Genomic DNA, 20,788 nt, shown 5'->3' with positions numbered 1-20,788 from the left:
ACCAGCAGCTTCATGTAATGTAGGCGGCCACGATGCTCCTGTGCTGGTGGATGGGACAGATGGGTCGAATGTGTGGGAAGTCTGTGAAGGTGCAGATGTACCGGGGCGGTCGAAGTCTCCCTCGGTGCCGGTCTCCTCAGGGATCGCCTCAGAAGGGTCCAATCGTGCAGGCTCCCGAGTGCTGCTCACCGTGCTGTGGAATAAAGAGAAAAAAAAACAATTAAAATAGTGACATGGTATGGCCCTGGCTGAAAAAAAAAAGTTACATCTAAACATTTTTTTGTCACATGTGGTGTGTAATATTTACCTTCTGGTGAGCATTGTCTCCCGGAGGAACGACAGGGCTTGTGCGTACTTGTACTTGCTCCTGCGTCCTCCAGATCCACTCGGGGCCCGCATCTCTTTATTTAACTCCTTCTTGAAACGATCCCTCACAGACCGCCACCGCTTCACAATTCTCTCCCCTGAAACGAGAAAGGACAAAGTGGTTAGTATACAACATCAGTGTTTCCCAAACTCCAGTCCTCATGGTCCCCAGGGGTCATGTTTTCAGGATTTCCAAAGTAAATAGAAATCCTGAACACATGATCCGTGGGGACCAAGAGGACTGGAGTTCAGGAAACACTGGTTTACATCAAGCAACCGGTACTGTATATACTTACGCTCTTTAATCTGGGCCCGAGCATCGAGGTCCTCCCAGCGGTCCACAAGGAGCGAACAGATTTCCTCCCAGAGTCGTCGGGTAACGATAAGGTCAGCGTGGCGGCGGTCAGCCATATTCCAGAGCGGCTCCCTTTCTCTGACGAGATCGATGAGGTGGTCCACATCGATTCCTCCATCCTCACCGTCAGAGTCGGGAGCACGCTGTGAAGGCTGTTAAAGAAAAAGACAAAAATAACATAATTAGCCTCCACAAAAGAAATGAAATAAAAAGTGCAAAAAAAACAAAGCAAAAATATTTATACTTACACGCTGGTGACCGCCGCGTTGCTGTCGCCGACGACCCTGGGAGGCACTGCGAGGACCTCTTGGCCGAGCACCAGATTGGGAAGACTAGAGAAGAAAACAAAAAATGTTATGTCTTTGGATGTAGGCATTTGTTTGCTGTGTGTGGTCTGCAGAACATTGTTTTCTATGTGTTGTGTGTAGTGTGATGTTGTGTTTCTGCGTTTGATGCCAAAATCTTACCAATTGTGAGCCCACTCCAAGTGTCTGTCCACCCCTTCCTTCTTCTTCTGGGAGCTCCTCTTCATCTTGTGATTCCTGTTTTGAAATAAAAGGCAATGAATAGACATATATTACAGAGATGATGGATTTTGGAAATAAAAACTTACCGTCAAACGTATCCGGCGTGTCCGGCTTTTTCGCCGGAGACAAAAAACGTTACAGTAGCCGTTTTTTCCAGACGCCGGATCGCGACACATTGCCGGATCCGGCGAAAACCGGATGAAACGCATGGCCATCCGGCTCTAATGCAAGTCAATGGGGGGGAAACCGGATCCGGCATTGCATTTCGCCGGATCCGGTTTTTGTCAAAAGCGCCGGATCGCGCCTGACGGCGAAAACCTGATGTGTGAAAGAGGCCTAACCGACTTTAACGACCTTCTGACAAAAGATGTAGAACAAAAGCAATATGTCCTGCAAGTTGTAAGCAAATGCCGAGCATTATATTCTGACGTTTCAAAAACTACTTTAACAAAAGCTCTAGAATAGATTAGATAACTATGTAAAATTATCAACTCATGTAGGTTAGCGTGCTCTGATGGTTCATCTGTGCTACTGAGCAATTTATTAGCCATTAACAACTTTTCATTGTCTGTAATGGTGGGATCAAAAAACGATAATCCCACCAACTCTGCATTCAAATACCACAAATGGTTCGAAAATTTGGTCAGGGCTATTTCTGCAATGTTGTTGTCACATTCTTTATAGTCTAACAGACTATGCAAAATACCTAAATCTTAAAAAACCTCAATTTGGATTTTTTCAAACTTTGAGCGACGAGCGGCACGGGTTAACGTCGTTTGATCGAGCTCAAATTTTGGCTCTCTCAATATCTGGAAAGGGGAATCGTTTTGTGGGGTCCAGACGAACAAGATTCTGACATTTTTTCCCCCCCATATGAGATCCGGTCACCCTAGTGTGCAACATAATTAAGAAGTTTACAACCCATGGCTCTGCAGGTAATCTCCCTGGACATGGACCGTAAGAGGAAAAATTGATGAAAGGATGTAGTGTAAGATAGTCCGCATGATGGATAAGCCCCAATCAAGTGCCAAAGAAATTCAAGCTGACCTGCAGGCTCAGGGTGCATCAGTGTCAGTGCGAACTATCCGTCCCCATGTGAATGAAATGAAACGCAAGATACCCCAGAGGACCTCACTGCTAACACAGAGGCACAAAAAAACCGCTAGACTGCAGTTTGTCATAATCTACTGGGTAAGCCAAAATCCTTCTGGGAGAGGGTCTTGTGGACAGATGAGACCAAGATAGAACTCTTTGGTAAAGCACATCATTCTACTGTTTACCGAAAACAGAATGAGACCTAAAAAGAAAGGAACACAATACCTATAGTCAGACATGGTGGAGGGTCCTGGGTATTCTACAGTTGTTTTGCTGCCTCTGGCACTGGGTGCCTTGACTGTGTGAAAGGAATCATGAAATCTGACGAATAGCACAGGATTTTGGCTGGCAATGTAGTACGCAGTGTCAGAAAGCTGGGTTTGCATCCTAGGTCATGGGTCTTCCAGCAGGACAATGACCCCAAACATACTTCAAGAAGCCCCCAGAAATGGATGGAAACAAAGCGCTGGACAGTTGTGAAGTGACGGCAATGAGTCCGGACATGAATCCCACTGATCCCCTGTGGAGAGATCTTACAATCGCTGTTGGGAGAAGGTGAAATATGAGACCGGGAGCGGATTGTAAGAAGAGTCCAAGATCCCGGCTGCGAGGAGGAAGAGGCTTGTGGATGGTTATAGGGAGCAACTGATCGCAGGGATTTATTCCAAAGGGGGCGACCAAATATTAACCTGAGGGCGCCAACAATTCTGTCTGGTCCATTTCTGGGGTTTTGCGGGAAATTACGTCCAATTTGCCTTTTTTTGTGCTGTTCCAATAAACACAAAGGAAATAAACATCATGTGTAACAAAACACGGGGATGTGATAATGTTCTGGGGAAATACATCATTTTCTGTCACAATTTCTAGGGTGCCGACACTTTTGGCCATGGCTGTATATACAGACCACACCCCATAAATATATAGACCCCAGACCTACTGAATATATGAAGACCAACTGTTCACCCCCTAGTGGTGGTTATAGGCATAAATGTTATTCTTTGTCTGGTTAGGATAATTTCCTTCTTTTGCAGAATATTCCTCGTCCTCCGTCATGTTCTCCCTTTTATTATCAGGACATGGATATGACGTCTCGCCCCGCGGACCCTGTGACGTCTCGCCCCGCGGACCCTGTGACGTCTCGCCCCGCGGACCCTGTGACGTTCCCTTTCCCCTTTCCGCCATACCCCATCCAGGAGCAGTTCATGACGGAGCTTTATCGGGTGCTCGAGGCCGGGAAAGTCGGGATATTTGAGAGTCCTACAGGCACGGTGAGGATTAGAGACGCTCCGGGGGGACGAGGCTGTTGTGACCTGATGGGATCAGGATGTGAGGGCGTCTCCCATGTAATATCCTCACCAGTCCCGGGATCTCCGCAGGGCAAGTCCTTGAGTCTGATCTGCGGCTCCCTGACTTGGTTGCGGCACTTTGAAGAGAAGAAGCAGCAGGAGGAGGCCGAGGCGCTGGCGGCAGAAGTGACAGTCGGCTCCGCGGTCACCGGATCCACGGTTGAGCCTGACTGGGTGACCCAGTTCCTACAGAAGAAAGAAGAAATGGACGTGAAGAACAAGATAAAGGTGCGGGACAGTAAATGTCGCTCTACGACAAATCGAGCCCTCGAATGGCTGAGGGGACGGAAAGTAAAAGATGTGGGCTCTTAGAAGGGAGTGAAAATTGGCCACGTGGAATCTTAAGGCCCCGTCACACATAGCGATCTCACCAGCGAGATCACTGTGTGTGACAGCGATCAGCCCCCCTGCCGGGATCGCTGATCGCTGTAGGAAACCGCTGGACATTTCTTTTGTCGCTGGTCTCCCGCATCGCTGCGTGTGACAGGCGGGAGACCAGCGATCTGCTGGTAACTAACGTACACATCGGGTATCCAAGGGACATGCGTCCCTTGGATACCCGATGTTAGTTACCAGCTCCCTGCATCAGCGCGCTGGTAACTAAGGAACACAGCGACGCCGCGCGCTCGGCGTCGCTGTCCTGATCGCTGGTGAAGCTTTGTGTTTGACAGCTCACCAGCGATCATGTAGCGATTCACCAGCGATCCTGACACGTTGATATCGTTGTCGGGATCGCTGGTGAGTCGCTCTGTGTGACGGGGCCCTTAGTGTTTAGACTGAGGCCGCAGTACCTACTTCTCGCCTGTAGGTGGCAGCATTTATTCATAGATGCTGAAGCTTCTATTAATGGCGGCTTTTATAAGCTGCAGCTTCCAAGCCGCCGCAGCCCCTGCAGGCGACATATTTGCACTCCTTTCCATTTCCCTGCATTATCTCCCATCCTGTCAGCCAGAGGGGTCTCCGTCGTAATAACACGATCTCACGATGTTAAATAATAAATGCGCTGTCAAAAAAACGCCGTTCCCCCAATCTATTTTTAATACCTTGCGCACTTATGTGATATTTTTATGCGCCTCGTACAGATTCACCAACTCCGAGAAAAATGAAAGCATGGAGGTTTTTTTTTTTTTTAGTTTTAACCCTTTCCAGCCCTTAGAATTGACGACCTCCACCTTATAAATAATTTACTTGGTTTAATACTATTTATTTGGTTGCTGTGAGCAGAACCCCGGTGCCGCTCCTGAATGTGCTGATCCCCGGCTTGCAGTCAGTGAATGGAAGCCGTCCTTGTGAAACCCTCCGGTCAGACTGACCGCACAGTTACTTGCTTATTTTCCTCTTTTTCTTCCTGCAGGAGGATCAGCTGCGAAGGAAGAAACGAGAAGAGAAACTGGAGCAGATTCGACGTAACGTCCAGCTGAAGTTCGCCGCCAAGAGAAAGGTGAGGTCTACGAGGACGACAACATATGGGGGTCCACGTGGTCCTGCCGGGTGGTGCGGAGGCTCGAGACCTTACTTACAGGACAACTGATCAAACTAAAGAGGTTACATAAACCGAAGGAGCTTAAGAAGAATAACTTTCTAGTTTTCAGCTCGTTGCCTAGATCGCCGGCCACCTCTGTAGTCTTATAAGCGATGGCCGGGTTTCTAGATAAGGAGTGCTCTGGATCCCTGGTGTCAGTTCTGCGGGCATCATCGGAGAGCGCACAGATCCAATCAAACCCCCTTTAATGATCGTCGGTGTGATGCCGACGTTCATCCTCTATCTTCTTTTACGCCATTGACCGGATCATAAAGATTAATGAATGTCGGCCGCCTTCGGAGCTGAACTCTTTGCCGGTTACAGCCTCGCGTCTCCTCCAAGATCTTTTCACACTTTAACGTTTCTCTCCCTCGTATCAGGGATCCTCCTTGTGGGATCGAACATCTCAGCTTCTAAGTTTCTCTCTTTTCTTTTTCTTCCTATCTCTTCTCCAGAGGCAAGAGGATGATGAGACGATTCGTCTTCTCCGGCTCAGTGAGCAGATATTGTCCCCCGGAGGGGAAGGCCCGAGCCTGGAGGAAGGAGAGGAAGAGCTGCTCCTCGCTGAATATGAAAGTGACGAGGAAACGAAGAAAGAAGGCAGAAAGTATGGCACTTGTAGTTCTCAACCACACATATTGTACATGACTTTAGATTTGTGTCTTCCCCTTTAAACACAGCAGTTCTTTTATGTCACGTCTGTCCGTTAGAGCGGCTCTGGTGCCGGTGCACCGCCAGCACCTGCCATTAACAGCAGCGACCAGAACTGAGCTCCTATCACTGCTGTTTAACCACTTAAATGCTGGTGTCAAAAATATCGCCCGGCCCCCCTTTACTGAGACCATACTGGGGGCGCAGTCGCTTCCATCTATAGATTTTTACTTTTTCTTTCTTCCTTCTTTCTCCTCTGCTGCCAGATCGGATGATGAGGATGACTGTGAAGAAGAGCACGTGACGAAGGTAAGCAAAAAAATAACCGCCATTGATTTCGTGCCCTCTTCACCTCTCCAGCCGCCAACCACCTCCGCAGCGTCCGGGGATCTTGGATAATGCAACATCTGACAATCAGGAGATTCCCCTTTCCGGGCCATAAGCCCATTACTGCAGAATTACCGGCCCCTCTCATAGTTATAGGGTCTGTGGCTGCAAAACTCAGAAGTGACGGCGCCTCAAAATGTCCTGAGCGCGGTAAAAAGAGCAATGTATGTATAGATCTGCGGCACCGAGCACGCCGCCATTAAGATCTCAGCTCCAGCATTAATCATTAATATCCCCAACGCCAATAATTTAGATCTGCAGCATCCGTCCAAAAGTTTAAAGGCAATAATGTACTGCCTCAGTGAAAAGACGGTGATAAACCTGCACCTCCACCTAGAAAGACCAGCGTTCTGTGCTTCTCATAGCAGGGGGTGGCGGAATAAAGCTCCAAATCCTCTGTGTGGGCATAGAGGTAAATATTTTGATTTTCTGCAGCCACCACAAGGGGGAGCTCCCTGTATACAGAGATTCATGATAAGATCCTCTCTGCAGCCACCACTAGGGGGAGCTCCCTATATACAGAGATACATGATAAGATCCTGTCTGCAGCCACCACTAGGGGGAGCTCCCTGTATACAGAGATACATGATAAGATCCTGTCTGCAGTCACCACTAGGGGGAGCTCCCTGTATACAGAGATACATGATAAGATCCTGTCTGCAGCCACCACTAGGGGAAGCTCCCTGTATACAGAGATACATGATAAGATCCTGTCTGCAGCCACCACTAGGGGAAGCTCCCTGTATACAGAGATACATGATAAGATCCTGTCTGCAGCCACCATTAGGGGGAGCTCCCTGTATACAGAGATACATAAGATCCTGTCTGCAGTCACCACTAGGGGGAGCTCCCTGTATACAGAGATACGTGAAAAGATCCTGTCTGCAGTCACCACTAGGGGGAGCTCCCTGTATACAGAGATATATAGAATATTATTCTGTATACAGAATCTAATTCTATAGATAGGATCTTATGTATCTCTGTATACAGGGAGCTCCCCCTAGTGGTGACTGCAGACAGGATCTTATCATGAATCTCTGTATACAGGGAGCTCCCCCTAGTGGTGGCTGCAGAGAGGATCTTAGCGTGTATCTCTGTATACAGGGAGCTCCCCCTAGTGGTGGCTGCAGACAGGATCTTATCATGAATCTCTGTATACAGGGAGCTCCCCCTAGTGGTGACTGCAGACAGGATGTTATCATGAATCTCTGTATACAGGGAGCTCCCCCTAGTGGTGGCTACAGACAGGATCTTATATATCTCTGTATACAGGGAGCTCCCGCTAGTGGTGGCTGCAGACAGGATCTTATCATGTATCTCTGTATACAGGGAGCTCCCCCTAGTGGTGACTGCAGACAGGATCTTATCATGTATCTCTGTATACAGGGAGCTCCCCGTAGTGGTGGCTGCAGACAGGATCTTATCATGTATCTCTGTATACAGGGAGCTCCCCCTAGTGGTGACTGCAGACAGGATCTTATCATGTATCTCTGTATACAGGGAGCTCCCCCTAGTGGTGACTGCAGACAGGATCTTATCATGTATCTCTGTATACAGGGAGCTCCCCCTAGTGGTGGCTGCAGACAGGATCTTATCATGTATCTCTGTATACAGGGCGCTCCCCCTAGTGGTGACTGCAGACAGGATCTTATCATGTATCTCTGTATACAGGGAGCTCCCCCTAGTGGTGGCTGCAGAATTGGTGTGAATATCTTCTCTGTTTCTCGGCAGAGGATAATCTGGTGACAGATAGGATTCAGACTGCGGGCCGCCATTATTATCTCTATTAACCCTTAGTTTTCTCCCCTCTCACAGATTTATTATTGTAGCCGCACTCACTCTCAACTTTCTCAGTTTGTCCATGAACTACAGAAAAGTCCATTTGGGAAAGAGACCCGTCTGGTGTCCCTGGGGTCTCGGCAGGTATTCATATCATCATTATTGTTATTTATTTTACACTTGGTACAATCTTTACATTATGAGCGTTTTTCCAGCCTTCCCTCTAGTTTGGTCTCCTTCATTGCTAATGGCCAGTTCCTTCCTAAAAGGTGTACACCGTGGGGGGAGCCATGATGCCCTCTGTATATATAAGAAAAAAAAAATGCTGCCACCGGTCAGAAAAGTTTTATCTACTTGTCTGAGTGTTGCTTCTCCGCAGAGCATGTGTGTGAATGAGGACGTGCGGCGTCTGAGCACCGTCCAGCTCATCAACGACCGCTGCATGGAGATGCAGAAAAGCAAGCAGGGTGAGACGTCCGGGTGATGGGAAGCAACGTCCCGCCATACGGGGGCTTTTTTTGTTTTCATCGATTTTTATTAAATTTTTGTTAGAAAGGTGCAGTGACCAAAAGATGTAACGAGAGTTGCGGTCGTCATTTACCATTTTTTTCCTTTTTCTCTCCAGATAAGAAGAATGAAGAGCCGAAGGGGAAGAAGAAGCGCGGAGGACGGGCGACTTGTCCCTTCTATTCCTACGATCAAATGCAGTTTTTGCGTGATGAGATTCTCCTGGAGGTGAAGGACATCGAGCAGCTGGTGACTCAGGCCCGGGAGGTGACGGCGTGCCTGTACTATGCCAGCCGCTATGCCGTCCCTGCCGCACAGGTGAGCGGACATGGGGCAGATCCGGCAGTGGAACCAGAGATGCAGGAAGATGGGTGCAGGTGTAATACCAGACACGGCCTACGGCAGGAGTGGTGCTGTGTCCTGACTTATGGTAATACCAGACACAGCCGGCCGCTTTTCACCGCCTCTTTAATATCTGTTTTCCAGCTGGTGGTTCTACCTTACCAGACGCTGCTCCATGACTGCACCCGCCGGGCGTCCGGCATCAAACTGAAGCAGCAGGTGGTGATCATCGACGAAGCTCACAACCTGATAGACACCATTACCGGCATGTACAGCTGCCAGGTGACCGGGGCCCAGGTGAGTCACGCACCCGTGTGTCGGAGCCCCCCATCTAATAATAACAAGGGTTACACAGTTGCAGATTGCCGCATTTATGGTGCACAAATAACACGGATCTTGCAGTAATCCCCCATCCAGTTTAGGCCGGAGCGCCCCTTTAAGGTAACCCACGCCATTGGACAATACGAGCTGAGATGTTGCATTGCCCTTTGCTGCCTCTGTTCGGCATCGTTCCCTTTTTTCCTGGCATAGACCGCGATAATTGGTTAATTAAAAGCGAATCTTTTTTTTTTAGCCCTCAGATTAAAGGAAAATATTAATTAAATTAGAAAATGAAAACGTCTGCTCTGTGTGATCGGCTGTAATTGCCCCTCGGGGCCGGGTCCACAAAGGAAAAAGAACCATGGTGTGACTTACGTCTGATGGAGGCGGCCCGGCCGGGTAATAGAATTATTATCGTCACTCTGGCGTTTGTGGTTATCGCTAATGTTAGACTCCGGGCCTCAAGAGGAGGCGACAATGTCACAGACACGGCCACACGGAGCGAGCAGTTAGTCACCCACGAGGGCTGGAGGAATTCTGCACCAGCGGAGTCGGGCTGGGGGACGCCTATAATACGTCTGGTGCCGGCTCAAGCGATCGGGAGGGAAAGATGGAAAAAGTTTTGTCTCTCAAGAAGGGGAGGAAAAAAGCAAAAAAAATGTCGGCCATGGCGGAAATTGAGAATTTTCTGGCGACGCAGCTCAGGGTCCGAATCTGACCGCTGCCCATTTATCTCCAACCTAACACGGCATCGCGGTCCGAGGTGTCAGAAATCAAAGGACTTGGAGAAGCATCAGACCGAGGCCAAGGTCAGACCTCGGCGTCTGCCAACGTCTCCATATAGATTGGTAAAATTTTATTTTTGCTTTCACGGGTCAGGTCAGCCACTCGTTTCCCGTTTGTCGTGGCTGCTAAATAGAAAAGCAATCTAGGATTGATGAAGCCGTAATTGGTTTTCCAGACGAGTGAACACATGTGATGCCACCGCCGATCTAGTGTCACGTCTCCATTTATATAATCCCGCACATCTGGATCTCCGAGAAGCATGATAATAGGGTTGCCTGCTCCGGCTGACCCAGTGCGTACCGCAGGGGGTTTGCCACCAGATGCCGCCCGTGTTCTGCACTGACGTGTATCTAGAGGTCAGCGTCTGCTGTATAATTGTGATGGATCCGGGATGCTGCAGTTTTAACCCCTTCCTGGCATGTGCCAGGTACATGAACTTGTGATCATTTGATCGCTTGCTCTTTATACTGCAGTTCGTCAGTGTTGTAGCACATAGAGTAATTAACATTCCCCTATGAAGCTTAGTCACAGAAGGACCAACATAGCTGCCATTGGAGGTTTCTACAGGCCCCCCATCAACAGTCCTGCAATCACATCATGGGCAGGAGTATGGCACGGGGGCCAAAGCACAGCTATTTAAGTGTTACTGTCAGTGTTTAAATGCAGCAATCAGAGATAGTTCTGGTCACCGCTGTTAAAGTCTGGTTCTGGCTGTATAACACAGCTGCTCGGCCTGCTCCATATGACATGTATGTTATATGCTCGCAAAGGGTTTAAGTGCATAGTTTCTTCTGGGAGAAGGGTTTGTTCTATCCAATGTCTGCTCTTCTGAGATGCCAACGGCCTGCTTAAGAACCCCGTCACGGTCCCCTGTGGGATTAAAAGAAAAAAGTAAAATAAAATAGTTTTAAAGCTGAGAGTTTAGAGCCCCCGCTATATACCACTCTGAAAAAAAACATTTTGTATCGCCACATCTGTGAAAGTCCGATCTTCGCCAGCAGTGCTGTGATGATAAACGCTTTCGGAAGGCCCCACTGCTGTTTTAGTATTGCACCCCCTTTACTTTGAGCATCGAGCGTCCGATCCTAAAATAATAGCATACCCCCCCACAATACACCATCACTTCTAAGATGGAGACACCCCCTTTTTATGAGGACATGATTACTTTTTATCTCCTCCTCTACCGGCTGAAGTGAATGAAGTCGGCTCCAGAAAGAGATAATTGTGATAGAGAGCTATGCGCTTCATGTTTTATACATGCGCTGACGTGACTGCCAGTGAGAAAGTGACAGAAGCCGTGCTTTTCCTTCCCCACCGGGTGAGATCTTTTATTTATGGCTTTTATTTTTGCACCCGGCCGCGTTGTTTCCTCTTTTCACCTTCGCGGCGCTCTCAGGCTTTTTATCACGTACCCCAAAGCTGTCAAATATGAGAAGAGTTTTACAACTTTACCAATTCCTAACTCTTCTCAAGATCTCTGCTTCCTGACAGTGAATAGCAGCAAAGACGGTAAACTATAGAGACGCTCCGCACAGCTGAGGGTTTGTTACAGTCCTCTGCATCTTGTATAATTAAACAAAGTAAGGTCCAGGGATGCAATTAAGACCCTGGCACATAATTGCCTTACGCTCGTTATTCTCTTATTCTTCAGGGCGCTCGGGATTGCTACTAATTACCGCGTTCTGCTCTCGCTGCCTGGCGTTGTGTTCTGCGGCCGGCGATCCCGGCTCGCCCTTCTCCCATAATCTCTGTTCGGTGATTTCAGGTTCTGCCACAAAGCACATAGTAATTAAGGCGTCTTTCTGGCTGACCCCGCGGCCCCCCGATGCCTCACTCTCTGTCTGTTTCCTTGCAGTTGTGCCAAGCGCACTCCCAGCTGGCGCAGTACTCGGAGCGATACAGGTATGTGCCGTAATCACACCGGAATTGTGCTGTAATCTGCTGTCTGTTGCTCGCTCATTTCCCTCCTAATTTTCTTCCATTACTGAGGATGACAGTCGTCTCCCGCTGCTGCCAACGCTGCACAGAAGCCTGTTTGTATTGATTTAAGGGTTTTTTTTGCTTTGCCCAAAAGCCGTTCTAGAAAACGAGTTTGATGTTCGCTCCTCTCCTGATATCCTGCAGCCGGGAAACACTGCCACAAAAGTGCTGCACATTGTACATACGTTACCCTGTATTATAACCCAGAGCTGCACTCACTATTCTGCTGGTGCAGTCACTGTGTACATACATTACTGATCCTGAGTTACATCCTGTACTATACTCCAGAGCTGCACTCACTATTCTGCTGGTGCAGTCGCTGTGTACATACATTACATTACTGATCCTGAGTTACACCCTGTATTATACCCCAGAGCTGCACTCACTATTTTGCTGGTGCAGTCACTGTGTACATACATTACATTACTGATCCTGAGTTACATCCTGTATTATACCCCAGAGCTGCACTCACTATTCTGCTGGTGCAGTCACTGTGTACATTACATTACATTACTGATCCTGAGCTACATCCTGTATTATACTCCAGAGCTGCACTCACTATTCTGCTGGTGCAGTCGCTGTGTACATACATTACATTACTGATCCTGAGTTACACCCTGTATTATACCCCAGAGCTGCACTCACTATTCTGCTGGTGCAATCACTGTGTACATACATTACATTACTGATCCTGAGTTACATCCTGTATTATACCCCAGAGCTGCACTCACTATTCTGCTGGTGCAGTCACTGTGTACATTACATTACATTACTGATCCTGAGCTACATCCTGTATTATACCCCAGAGCTGCACTCACTATTCTGCTGGTGCAGTCGCTGTGTACATACATTACATTACTGATCCTGGTTACATCCTGTATTATACTCCAGAGCTGCACTCACTATTCTGCTGGTGCAGTCGCTGTGTACATACATTACATTACTGATCCTGAGTTACATCCTGTATTATACCCCAGAGCTGCACTCGCTATTCTGCTGGTGCAGTCACTGTGTACATTACATTACATTACTGATCCTGAGTTACATCCTGTATTATACCCCAGAGCTGCACTCACTATTCTGCTGGTGCAGTCACTGTGTACATACATTACATTACTGATCCTGAGTTACATGTGCAGTCACTGTGTGCAGCAGGTCTCGTGGGGTGTCCCTGGTATACAGAGGGTGTTGTGGGGTGTTCCTGGTATATGGCGGGTCTTTTGGGATGTTCCCAGTATACAGCAGGTCGCCACCAGCAGAATTAATGCAGCTCTGGATGTGACTAGTGAACACTTTGCTTCCCACACACTTTCAGGCTTCTTACATTTTCAGGAGTCGACTGAAAGCAAAAAACCTGATGTACATAAAGCAGATTCTCTTCCTGTTGGAGAAGTTTGTGGGGGCCCTCGGAGGTAAGGAATTTATGGGGGTCCCGAGTATAGCCCCCTCACATGAGATATAACCGCAGCCTCTTGTCTTACAGGGAACGTCAAGCAGAACCCCAACTTTCAGAACGTGTCGCAGGCGGGTGAGTAATGAGAACGTGTCTGATGTCTGGCGGGACAGACGGACGTCCCAGGCGCTGTTCGCACAACATTGGGGACGGACAGCTGACTCGTAATGTCACAGCGGTGTGAACAGGTCCTGAGAGACGCACAGCCGTCACTGATCTCCACTCTGATGGGGGGGTCCCGGATGGAGATGTCAGGAGGTCTCTCGCCTTGTGTTTCACGCAGGCACCGAGCTCAGATCCATCAATGATTTCCTCTTCTACAGTCACGTGGACAACATCAACCTGTTCAAGGTAACGATGCTAAGAGGGTCTGTCCCCGGGGGTCTCCAGCGCTGCCCCCAGTAATGTGTTTACTGCTAATGATCCTGCGAGCGTCTGTCCCCGGGGGTCTCCAGCACTGCCCCCAGTAATGTGTGTACAGGTAATGATCCTGCGAGGGTCTGTCCCCGGGGGTCTCCAGCCCTGATGCCCCCAGTAATGTGTGTACAGGTAATGATCCTGCGAGGGTCTGTCCCCGGGGGTCTCCAGCCCTGATGCCCCCAGTAATGTGTGTACAGGTAATGATCCTGCGAGGGTCTGTGCCCGGGGTCTCCAGCGCTGCTGCCCCCAGTAATGTGTGTACAGGTAATGATCCTGCGAGGGTCTGTCCCCGGGGGTCTCCAGCCCTGATGCCCCCAGTAATGTGTGTACAGGTAATGATGCTGCAAGGGTCTGTCCCCGGGGGTCTCCAGCGCTGCTGCCCCCAGTAATGTGTGTACAGGTAATGATTCTGCGAGGGGTCTGTCCCCGGGGGTCTCCAGCGCTGCTGCCCCCAGTAATGTGTGTACAGGTAATGATCCTGCGAGGGTCTGTCCCTGAGGATCTCCAGCACTGCCCCGAGTAATGTGTGTACAGGTAATGATCCTGCGAGCATCTGTCCCCCCGGTGGTCTCCAGCGCTGCTGCCCCCAGTAATGTGTGTACAGGTAATGATCCTGCGAGGGTCTGTCCCCCGGGGGTCTCCAGCGCTGCTGCCCCCAGTAATGTGTGTACAGGTAATGATCCTGCGAGGGTCTGTCCCCGGGGGTCTCCAGCCCTGATGCCCCCAGTAATGAGTGTACAGGTAATGATCCTGCGAGGGGTCTGTCCCCGGGGGTCTCCAGCGCTGCTGCCCCCAGTAATATGTTTACAGGTAATGATCCTGCAAGGGTCTGTCCCCGGGGGTCTCCAGCACTGCCCCGAGTAATGTGTGTACAGGTAATGATCCTGCGAGGGGTCTCTCCCCGGGGTCTCCAGTGCTGCTGCCCCCAGTAAACTGTGTACAGGTAATGATCCTGCGAGGGTCTGTCCCCGGGGGTCTCCAGCCCTGATGCCCCCAGTAATGTGTGTACAGGTAATGATCCTGCGAGGGTCTGTCCATGGGGGTCTCCAGCGCTGATGCCCCCAGTAATGTGTGTACAGGTAATGATCCTGCAAGGGTCTGTCCCTGGGGGTCTCCAGCGCTGATGCCCCCAGTAATGTGTGTACAGGTAATGATCCTGCGAGGGTCTGTCCCCGGGGGTCTCCAGCACTGCCCCGAGTAATGTGTGTACAGGTAATGATCCTGCGAGGGGTCTGTCCCCGGGGGTCTCCAGCGCTGATGCCCCCAGTAATGTGTGTACAGGTAATGATCCTGCGAGGGTTCTGTCCCCTGGGGTCTCCAGCGCTGCTACCCCCAGTAATGTGTGTACAGGTAATGATCTTGCGAGGGGTCTGTCCCCGGGGGTCTCCAGCACTGCTGCCCCCAGTAATGTGTGTACAGGTAATGATCTTGCGAGGGTCTGTCCCCGGGGGTCTCCAGCACTGCCCCGAGTAATGTGTGTACAGGTAATGATCCTGCAAGGGGTCTGTCCCCGGGGGTCTCCAGCCCTGATGCCCCCAGTAATGTGTGTACAGGTAATGATCCTGCGAGGGTTCTGTCCCCTGGGGTCTCCAGCGCTGCTACCCCCAGTAATGTGTGTACAGGTAATGATCCTGCGAGGGGTTTGTCCCCGGGGGTCTCCAGCGCTGCTGCCTCCAGTAATGTGTGTACAGGTAATGATCTTTCAAGGGTCTGTCCCCGGGGGTCTCCAGCCCTGATACCCCCAGTAATGTGTGTACAGGTAATGATGCTGCAAGGGTCTGTCCCCGGGGGTCTCCAGCGCTGCTGCCCCCAGTAATGTGTGTACAGGTAATGATCCTGCGAGGGTCTGTCCACCGGGGGTCTCCAGCGCTGCTGCCCCCAGTAATGTGTGTACAGGTAATGATCCTGCGAGGGGTCTGTCCCCGGGGGTCTCCAGCACTGCTCCCAGTAATGTGTGTACAGGTAATGATCCTGCGAGGGGTCTGTCCCCGGGGGTCTCCAGCACTGCTGCCCCCAGTAATGTGTGTGCAGGTAATGATCCTGCGAGGGTCTGTCCCCGGGGTTCTCCAGCGCTGCTGCCCCCAGTAATGTGTGTACAGGTAATGATCCTGCGAGGGTCTGTCCCTGGGGGTCTCCAGCGCTGCTGCCCCCAGTAATGTGTGTACAGGTAATGATCCTGTGAGGGTCTGTCCCCGGGGTCTCCAGCACTGCCCACATTGATATCTGTGCTACCAGATGATGGTTGTTTCATCTTCTCTCCCCACAGGTCCAGAGATATTGTGTGAAAAGCATGATCAGCAGAAAGGTGAGAGGCGGATATACAGTATATGCGGGATATACACTATATGGGGTTGTATACAGGGGGTATACACTGTATGGGAATATATACAATGTCTGAGTGGATATACACTATACGGGGGGTATATACAGTATATGGGGGATACATACACAATACAGGGGTATATATAGTATATGGAGGATATACAGTATACACCATATGGGGAGCTATATACACTATGGGGATATATACACTATACAGGGGTATATGCAATATATGGGGATATATATTATACAGGGGTATATATAGTATATGGGGGATATACCATATACACCATATGGGGAGCTATATACACTATGGGGATATGTACACTATTCAGGGGTATATACAGTATATAGGGGGATACATACTGTATACGGTGATATATACAACATATGAGGGGTATATACAGTATATGGGGGATGCATACACCATACGGGGGATATATATAGTATATGGGGGGTACACACAGTGGGGAAAATATTCGATACACTGACTATTTTGCACATTTCCCCGCCTACAATGAATGGAGAGGTCTGTAATTGTTATCGTAGGTACACGTCACCTGTGAGAGATGGAATCTAAAATTAAAATCCAGAAAATCACATTGTAGGATTGTCACATCATTAATTTGCAGTTTATTACATGAAATAAGTATTTGATACAATAGAAAAACAGAACTTAATATTTGGTGCAGAAGCCTTTGTTTGCAGTTACAGAGGTCAGACGTTTCCTGTGGTTCTTGACCAGGTTTGCACACACTGCAGAAGAGATATTGGCCCCCTCCTCCATACAGATCGTCTCCAGAACTTTCAGGTTTCGGGGATGTTGCTGGGCAACTTTGAGTTTCTGCTTACTCCAAAGATTTTCTTTTGGGTTCAGGTCTGGAGACTGGCTAGATCACTCCAGGGCTGTGAAATACTTCTTACGGAGCCACACCTTAGTTGTCCTGGCTGTGTGTTTTGGGTCATGCTGGAAGACCCAGCCTCGACCCATCTTCAATGCTCCAACTGAGGGAAGGAGGTTTTTGTCCAAAATCTCGAGATACATGACCACATCCATCCTCCCTTCAATACAGTGCATTCATCCTATTCCCTTTGCAGAAAAGCACCCCCAAAGTATGATGTTTCCCCCACCATGTTTCACGGTTGGGACGGTGTTCTTGAGGTTGTACTCATCCTTCTCCTTCCTCCAAAGATGGTGAGTGGAGTTGATACCAAAAAGTTCTATTTTGGTCTCATCTGACCATATGACCTTCTCCCATGGCTCCTCTGGATAATCCAGGTGGTCATTGGCGAACTTCAAATGAGCCTGGACATGTGCTGGCGTGAGCAGGGGGACCTTGTGTGCCCTGCAGGATTTTAATCCATGACCCCGTAGTGAGTTATTAATGAAAATCTGTGAGACTGTGGTCCCAGCTCTCTTCAGGTCACTGACCAGGTCCTCCTGTGTAGCTCTGGGCTGATTCCTGACCTTTCTCATCCTTACCCCTCTAGTCAAGATCTTGCATGGAGCCCCGGGCCAAAGAAGATTGACAGTCATCTTGTGTTTCTTCCATTTTCTAATAATTGCACCAACAGTTGTTGCCTTCTCTTCAAGCTGCTTGCCTATTGTCCTGTAGCCCATCCCAGCCTTGTGAGGGTCGACAATTGTGTACCCGATGTCCTCAGACAGCTCTTTGGTCTTGGCCATGGTGGAGAGGTTGGAGAGTGATTGAGTGTGTGGACAGGTATCTTTTATACAAGTAACGAGATCAAACAGGTGCAATTAATACAGGTAATGAGGGCAGAGTAGGAGGCTTCTTACAGAAAACTAACAGGTCTAGGAGAGCCAGAATTCTCACTGGTTGGTCGGTGATCAAATACTTATTTCATGCAATAAAATGAAAATTAATTATGTAACAATCCTACAATGTGATTCTCTGGATTTTCTTGTTAGATTCTGTCTCTCACAGAACCATGATAAGGCAAAACATATATAGCCCTGGTGGTATGAGTGCTATCAGCATTGTCATGAGCACAGCGAGAAAAGTGACTGTAAAGGGTGGATGCTGCAGGGCGAATGCAACAACAGAAAAATAGTCTGAGCAAATGATATCGAAAGGTAATCATACATCTGTAGCAATGTGCATCCCAAATTAGAGTGCATGCACTGAAATTACCTGGTCAGTGGTCGCTGGTCCAAGTCCACCGCACACCCCGACGCGCGTTTCGGAGCCAAGTCCTTTGTCAGGGTGGTATATACTATATGGGGGGTATATACACTGTACGGGAGTAAATACTATACTGGGGGTATACTCAGCTTCCTTAAGCAGTTAATGGCCACTGTAAAGAGGCTCATTGACAGTCATTGTGGGGTCACCTTTCTTGGGGTGACGTGTGACCGGTCATTTGTTTGCATTAGTTGTTTGGCTTCACCGAGAAATTCAGCGGAACATCCATCGTTAACCCTGCGAAGGCCGGAGCCAAAACCGGAGGATTCCAGCAATTCCTACAGAACCTGAATCCGAAAAACCAGAGAGAAGGTGAGATCCCGACCAGAACGGGGGATAGAGGGCACAACGGGGGGAAGCAAATACCCCAAACAGGTCTCCCTGCATCTACCAGAAGATGATAAATAATGGTCAATGAGTAAAAGCCGTCATTTCCAGCTCCCAAAAAGAACAAGTCCCTTTACTGAAGCATTAAAATAGCAACGAATGAAGAGAAAGCGATGGAAGTAACAACAGTGTGATGAACAGATGTAATAAAAGGACGAGCGTATTACTGCATGGAGACTGCCGCTTTATCTCACTGACCATTTCTCGTCAAGTCAGGTCCAATTTCTGTGCTCTGAACGAAGGCCGGGTTCACACTTGCGTTTGACTGGTCTGCGTATGGCTGCGTACTTCTTCCCTTAAGCTCCGCCTACTTCCGCCTGCGTCCTGCGTACCTATCTTTAACATTGGGTACGCAGGAACATGCGTTGTATGCGGATTTGTCCGTGTGCGTCGTTTTGACGTGCCCGCCGACCGCACGGGAACGCAACATGGAATCACAGGAGGTGAGCCGGCAGTAACCTGTTATACTGATAAATAATAATACCTACAGCCACCAATAGGAGGAGCTCTAAGCTGTATGAATGTATATACAGATAGCTCCCCCTAGTGGTGGCTGCAGACAGGATCTTATCATGTATATCTGTATCCAGGGAGCTCCCCCTAGTGGTGACTGCAGACAAGATCTTATCATCTATCTCTGTATACAGGGAGCTCCCCCTATTGGTGACTGCAGAGAGGATCTTATCATGTATATCTGTATCCAGGGAGCTCCCCCTAGTGGTGGCTGCAGACAGGATCTTATCATGTGTCTCTGTATACAAGGAGCTCCCCCCAGTGGTGGCTGCAGACAGAATTTTATCATGTATCTCTGTATACAGGGAGCTCCCCCTAGTGGGGGCTGCAGACAGGATCTTATCATGTATCTCTGTATCCAGGGAGCTCCCCCTAGTGGTGGCTGCAGACAGGATCTTATCATGTATCTCTGTATACAGGGAGCTCCCCCTAGCGGTGGCTGCAGACAGGATCTTATCATGTATCTCTGTATACAGGGAGCTTCCCCTAGTGGTGGCTGCAGACAGAATCTTATCATGTATCTCTGTATACAGGGAGCTCCCCCTAGTGGTAGCTACAGACAGGATCTTATCATGTATCTCTGTATACAGGGAGCTCCCCCTAGTGGTGGCCGCAGACAGGATCTTATCATGTATCTCTGTATACAGGGAGCTCCCCCTAGTGGTGGCCGCAGACAGGATCTTATCATGTGTCTCTGTATACAGGGAGATCCCCCTAGTGGTGACTGCAGACAGGATCTTATCATGTATCTCTGTATACAGAGAGATCCCCCTAGTGGTGACTGCAGACAGGATCTTATCATGTATCTCTGTATACAGGGAGATCCCCCTAGTGGTGGCTGCAGACAGGATCTTATCATGTATCTCTGTATACAGGGAGCTCCCCCTAGTGGTGGCCGCAGACAGGATCTTATCATGTGTCTCTGTATACAGGGAGATCCCCCTAGTGGTGGCTGCAGACAGGATCTTATCATGTATCTCTGTATACAGGGAGATCCCCCTAGTGGTGGCTGCAGACAGGATCTTATAATAATAATAATAATAATCTTTATTTATATAGCGCCAACATATTCCGCAGCGCTTTACAGTTTAACAGTTTCAAAACACAAGTCATAAGTAACAACGCTAACAATACAATAATTAAAGCAAAATAAGACGAAATAAGACGACCCTGCTCGTGAGAGCGTACAATCTACAATGAGGTGAGGGAGATACAGAGTACAGGTGTGTATTTACAATGGTGTATTTACAATGAAGGTCCAGCCATCTTGCAGGAGTGAAGGATGGATGGAGATAGTGAATGGGCTACGCATGCACACTTACACAGAGAATGACTTTGATTAGTGAATGTGATAGGCCGCTCTGAACAGGTGTGTTTTGAGGGAGCGCCTAAAACTATGCAAATTGTGGATAGTCCTGATTTCTTGGGGTAGAGCATTCCAGAGGATAGGAGCAGCACGGGAGAAGTCTTGGAGTCGGGAGTGGGAGGTACGGATTAGTGCAGAGGTTAGTCGAAAGTCGTT

The 20,788-nt window shown here is 49.0% G+C and overlaps 1 protein-coding gene across 3 annotated transcripts in view; it reads left to right on the top strand.

Annotated features, from left to right (window-relative positions):
* DDX11 (DEAD/H-box helicase 11) overlaps positions 1-20,788 on the top strand; it is a 43,084-nt gene that overhangs the window by 12,461 nt on the left and 9,835 nt on the right. For all 3 annotated transcript variants that reach the window (XM_073544207.1, XM_073544206.1, XM_073544208.1), the window contains exons 2-16: positions 3,417-3,611; positions 3,720-3,917; positions 5,044-5,130; positions 5,667-5,818; positions 6,129-6,171; positions 8,065-8,172; positions 8,408-8,495; positions 8,654-8,853; positions 9,022-9,174; positions 11,840-11,886; positions 13,297-13,376; positions 13,448-13,492; positions 13,701-13,768; positions 16,104-16,142; positions 18,558-18,678. In XM_073544207.1, the coding sequence (XP_073400308.1) occupies positions 3,420-3,611; positions 3,720-3,917; positions 5,044-5,130; positions 5,667-5,818; positions 6,129-6,171; positions 8,065-8,172; positions 8,408-8,495; positions 8,654-8,853; positions 9,022-9,174; positions 11,840-11,886; positions 13,297-13,376; positions 13,448-13,492; positions 13,701-13,768; positions 16,104-16,142; positions 18,558-18,678 (1,621 nt within the window). In that variant the 5' untranslated portion in view covers positions 3,417-3,419. The remainder of the gene's footprint in view (positions 1-3,416; positions 3,612-3,719; positions 3,918-5,043; positions 5,131-5,666; positions 5,819-6,128; positions 6,172-8,064; positions 8,173-8,407; positions 8,496-8,653; positions 8,854-9,021; positions 9,175-11,839; positions 11,887-13,296; positions 13,377-13,447; positions 13,493-13,700; positions 13,769-16,103; positions 16,143-18,557; positions 18,679-20,788) is intronic.

This window comes from Dendrobates tinctorius, unplaced genomic scaffold, assembly GCF_039654945.1.
Source record: "Dendrobates tinctorius isolate UK_male_01 unplaced genomic scaffold, ASM3965494v1 ptg000136l, whole genome shotgun sequence".
Classification (NCBI taxonomy): Eukaryota; Metazoa; Chordata; class Amphibia; order Anura; family Dendrobatidae; genus Dendrobates; species Dendrobates tinctorius.
This window is presented reverse-complemented; position numbering and strand designations above follow the sequence as displayed.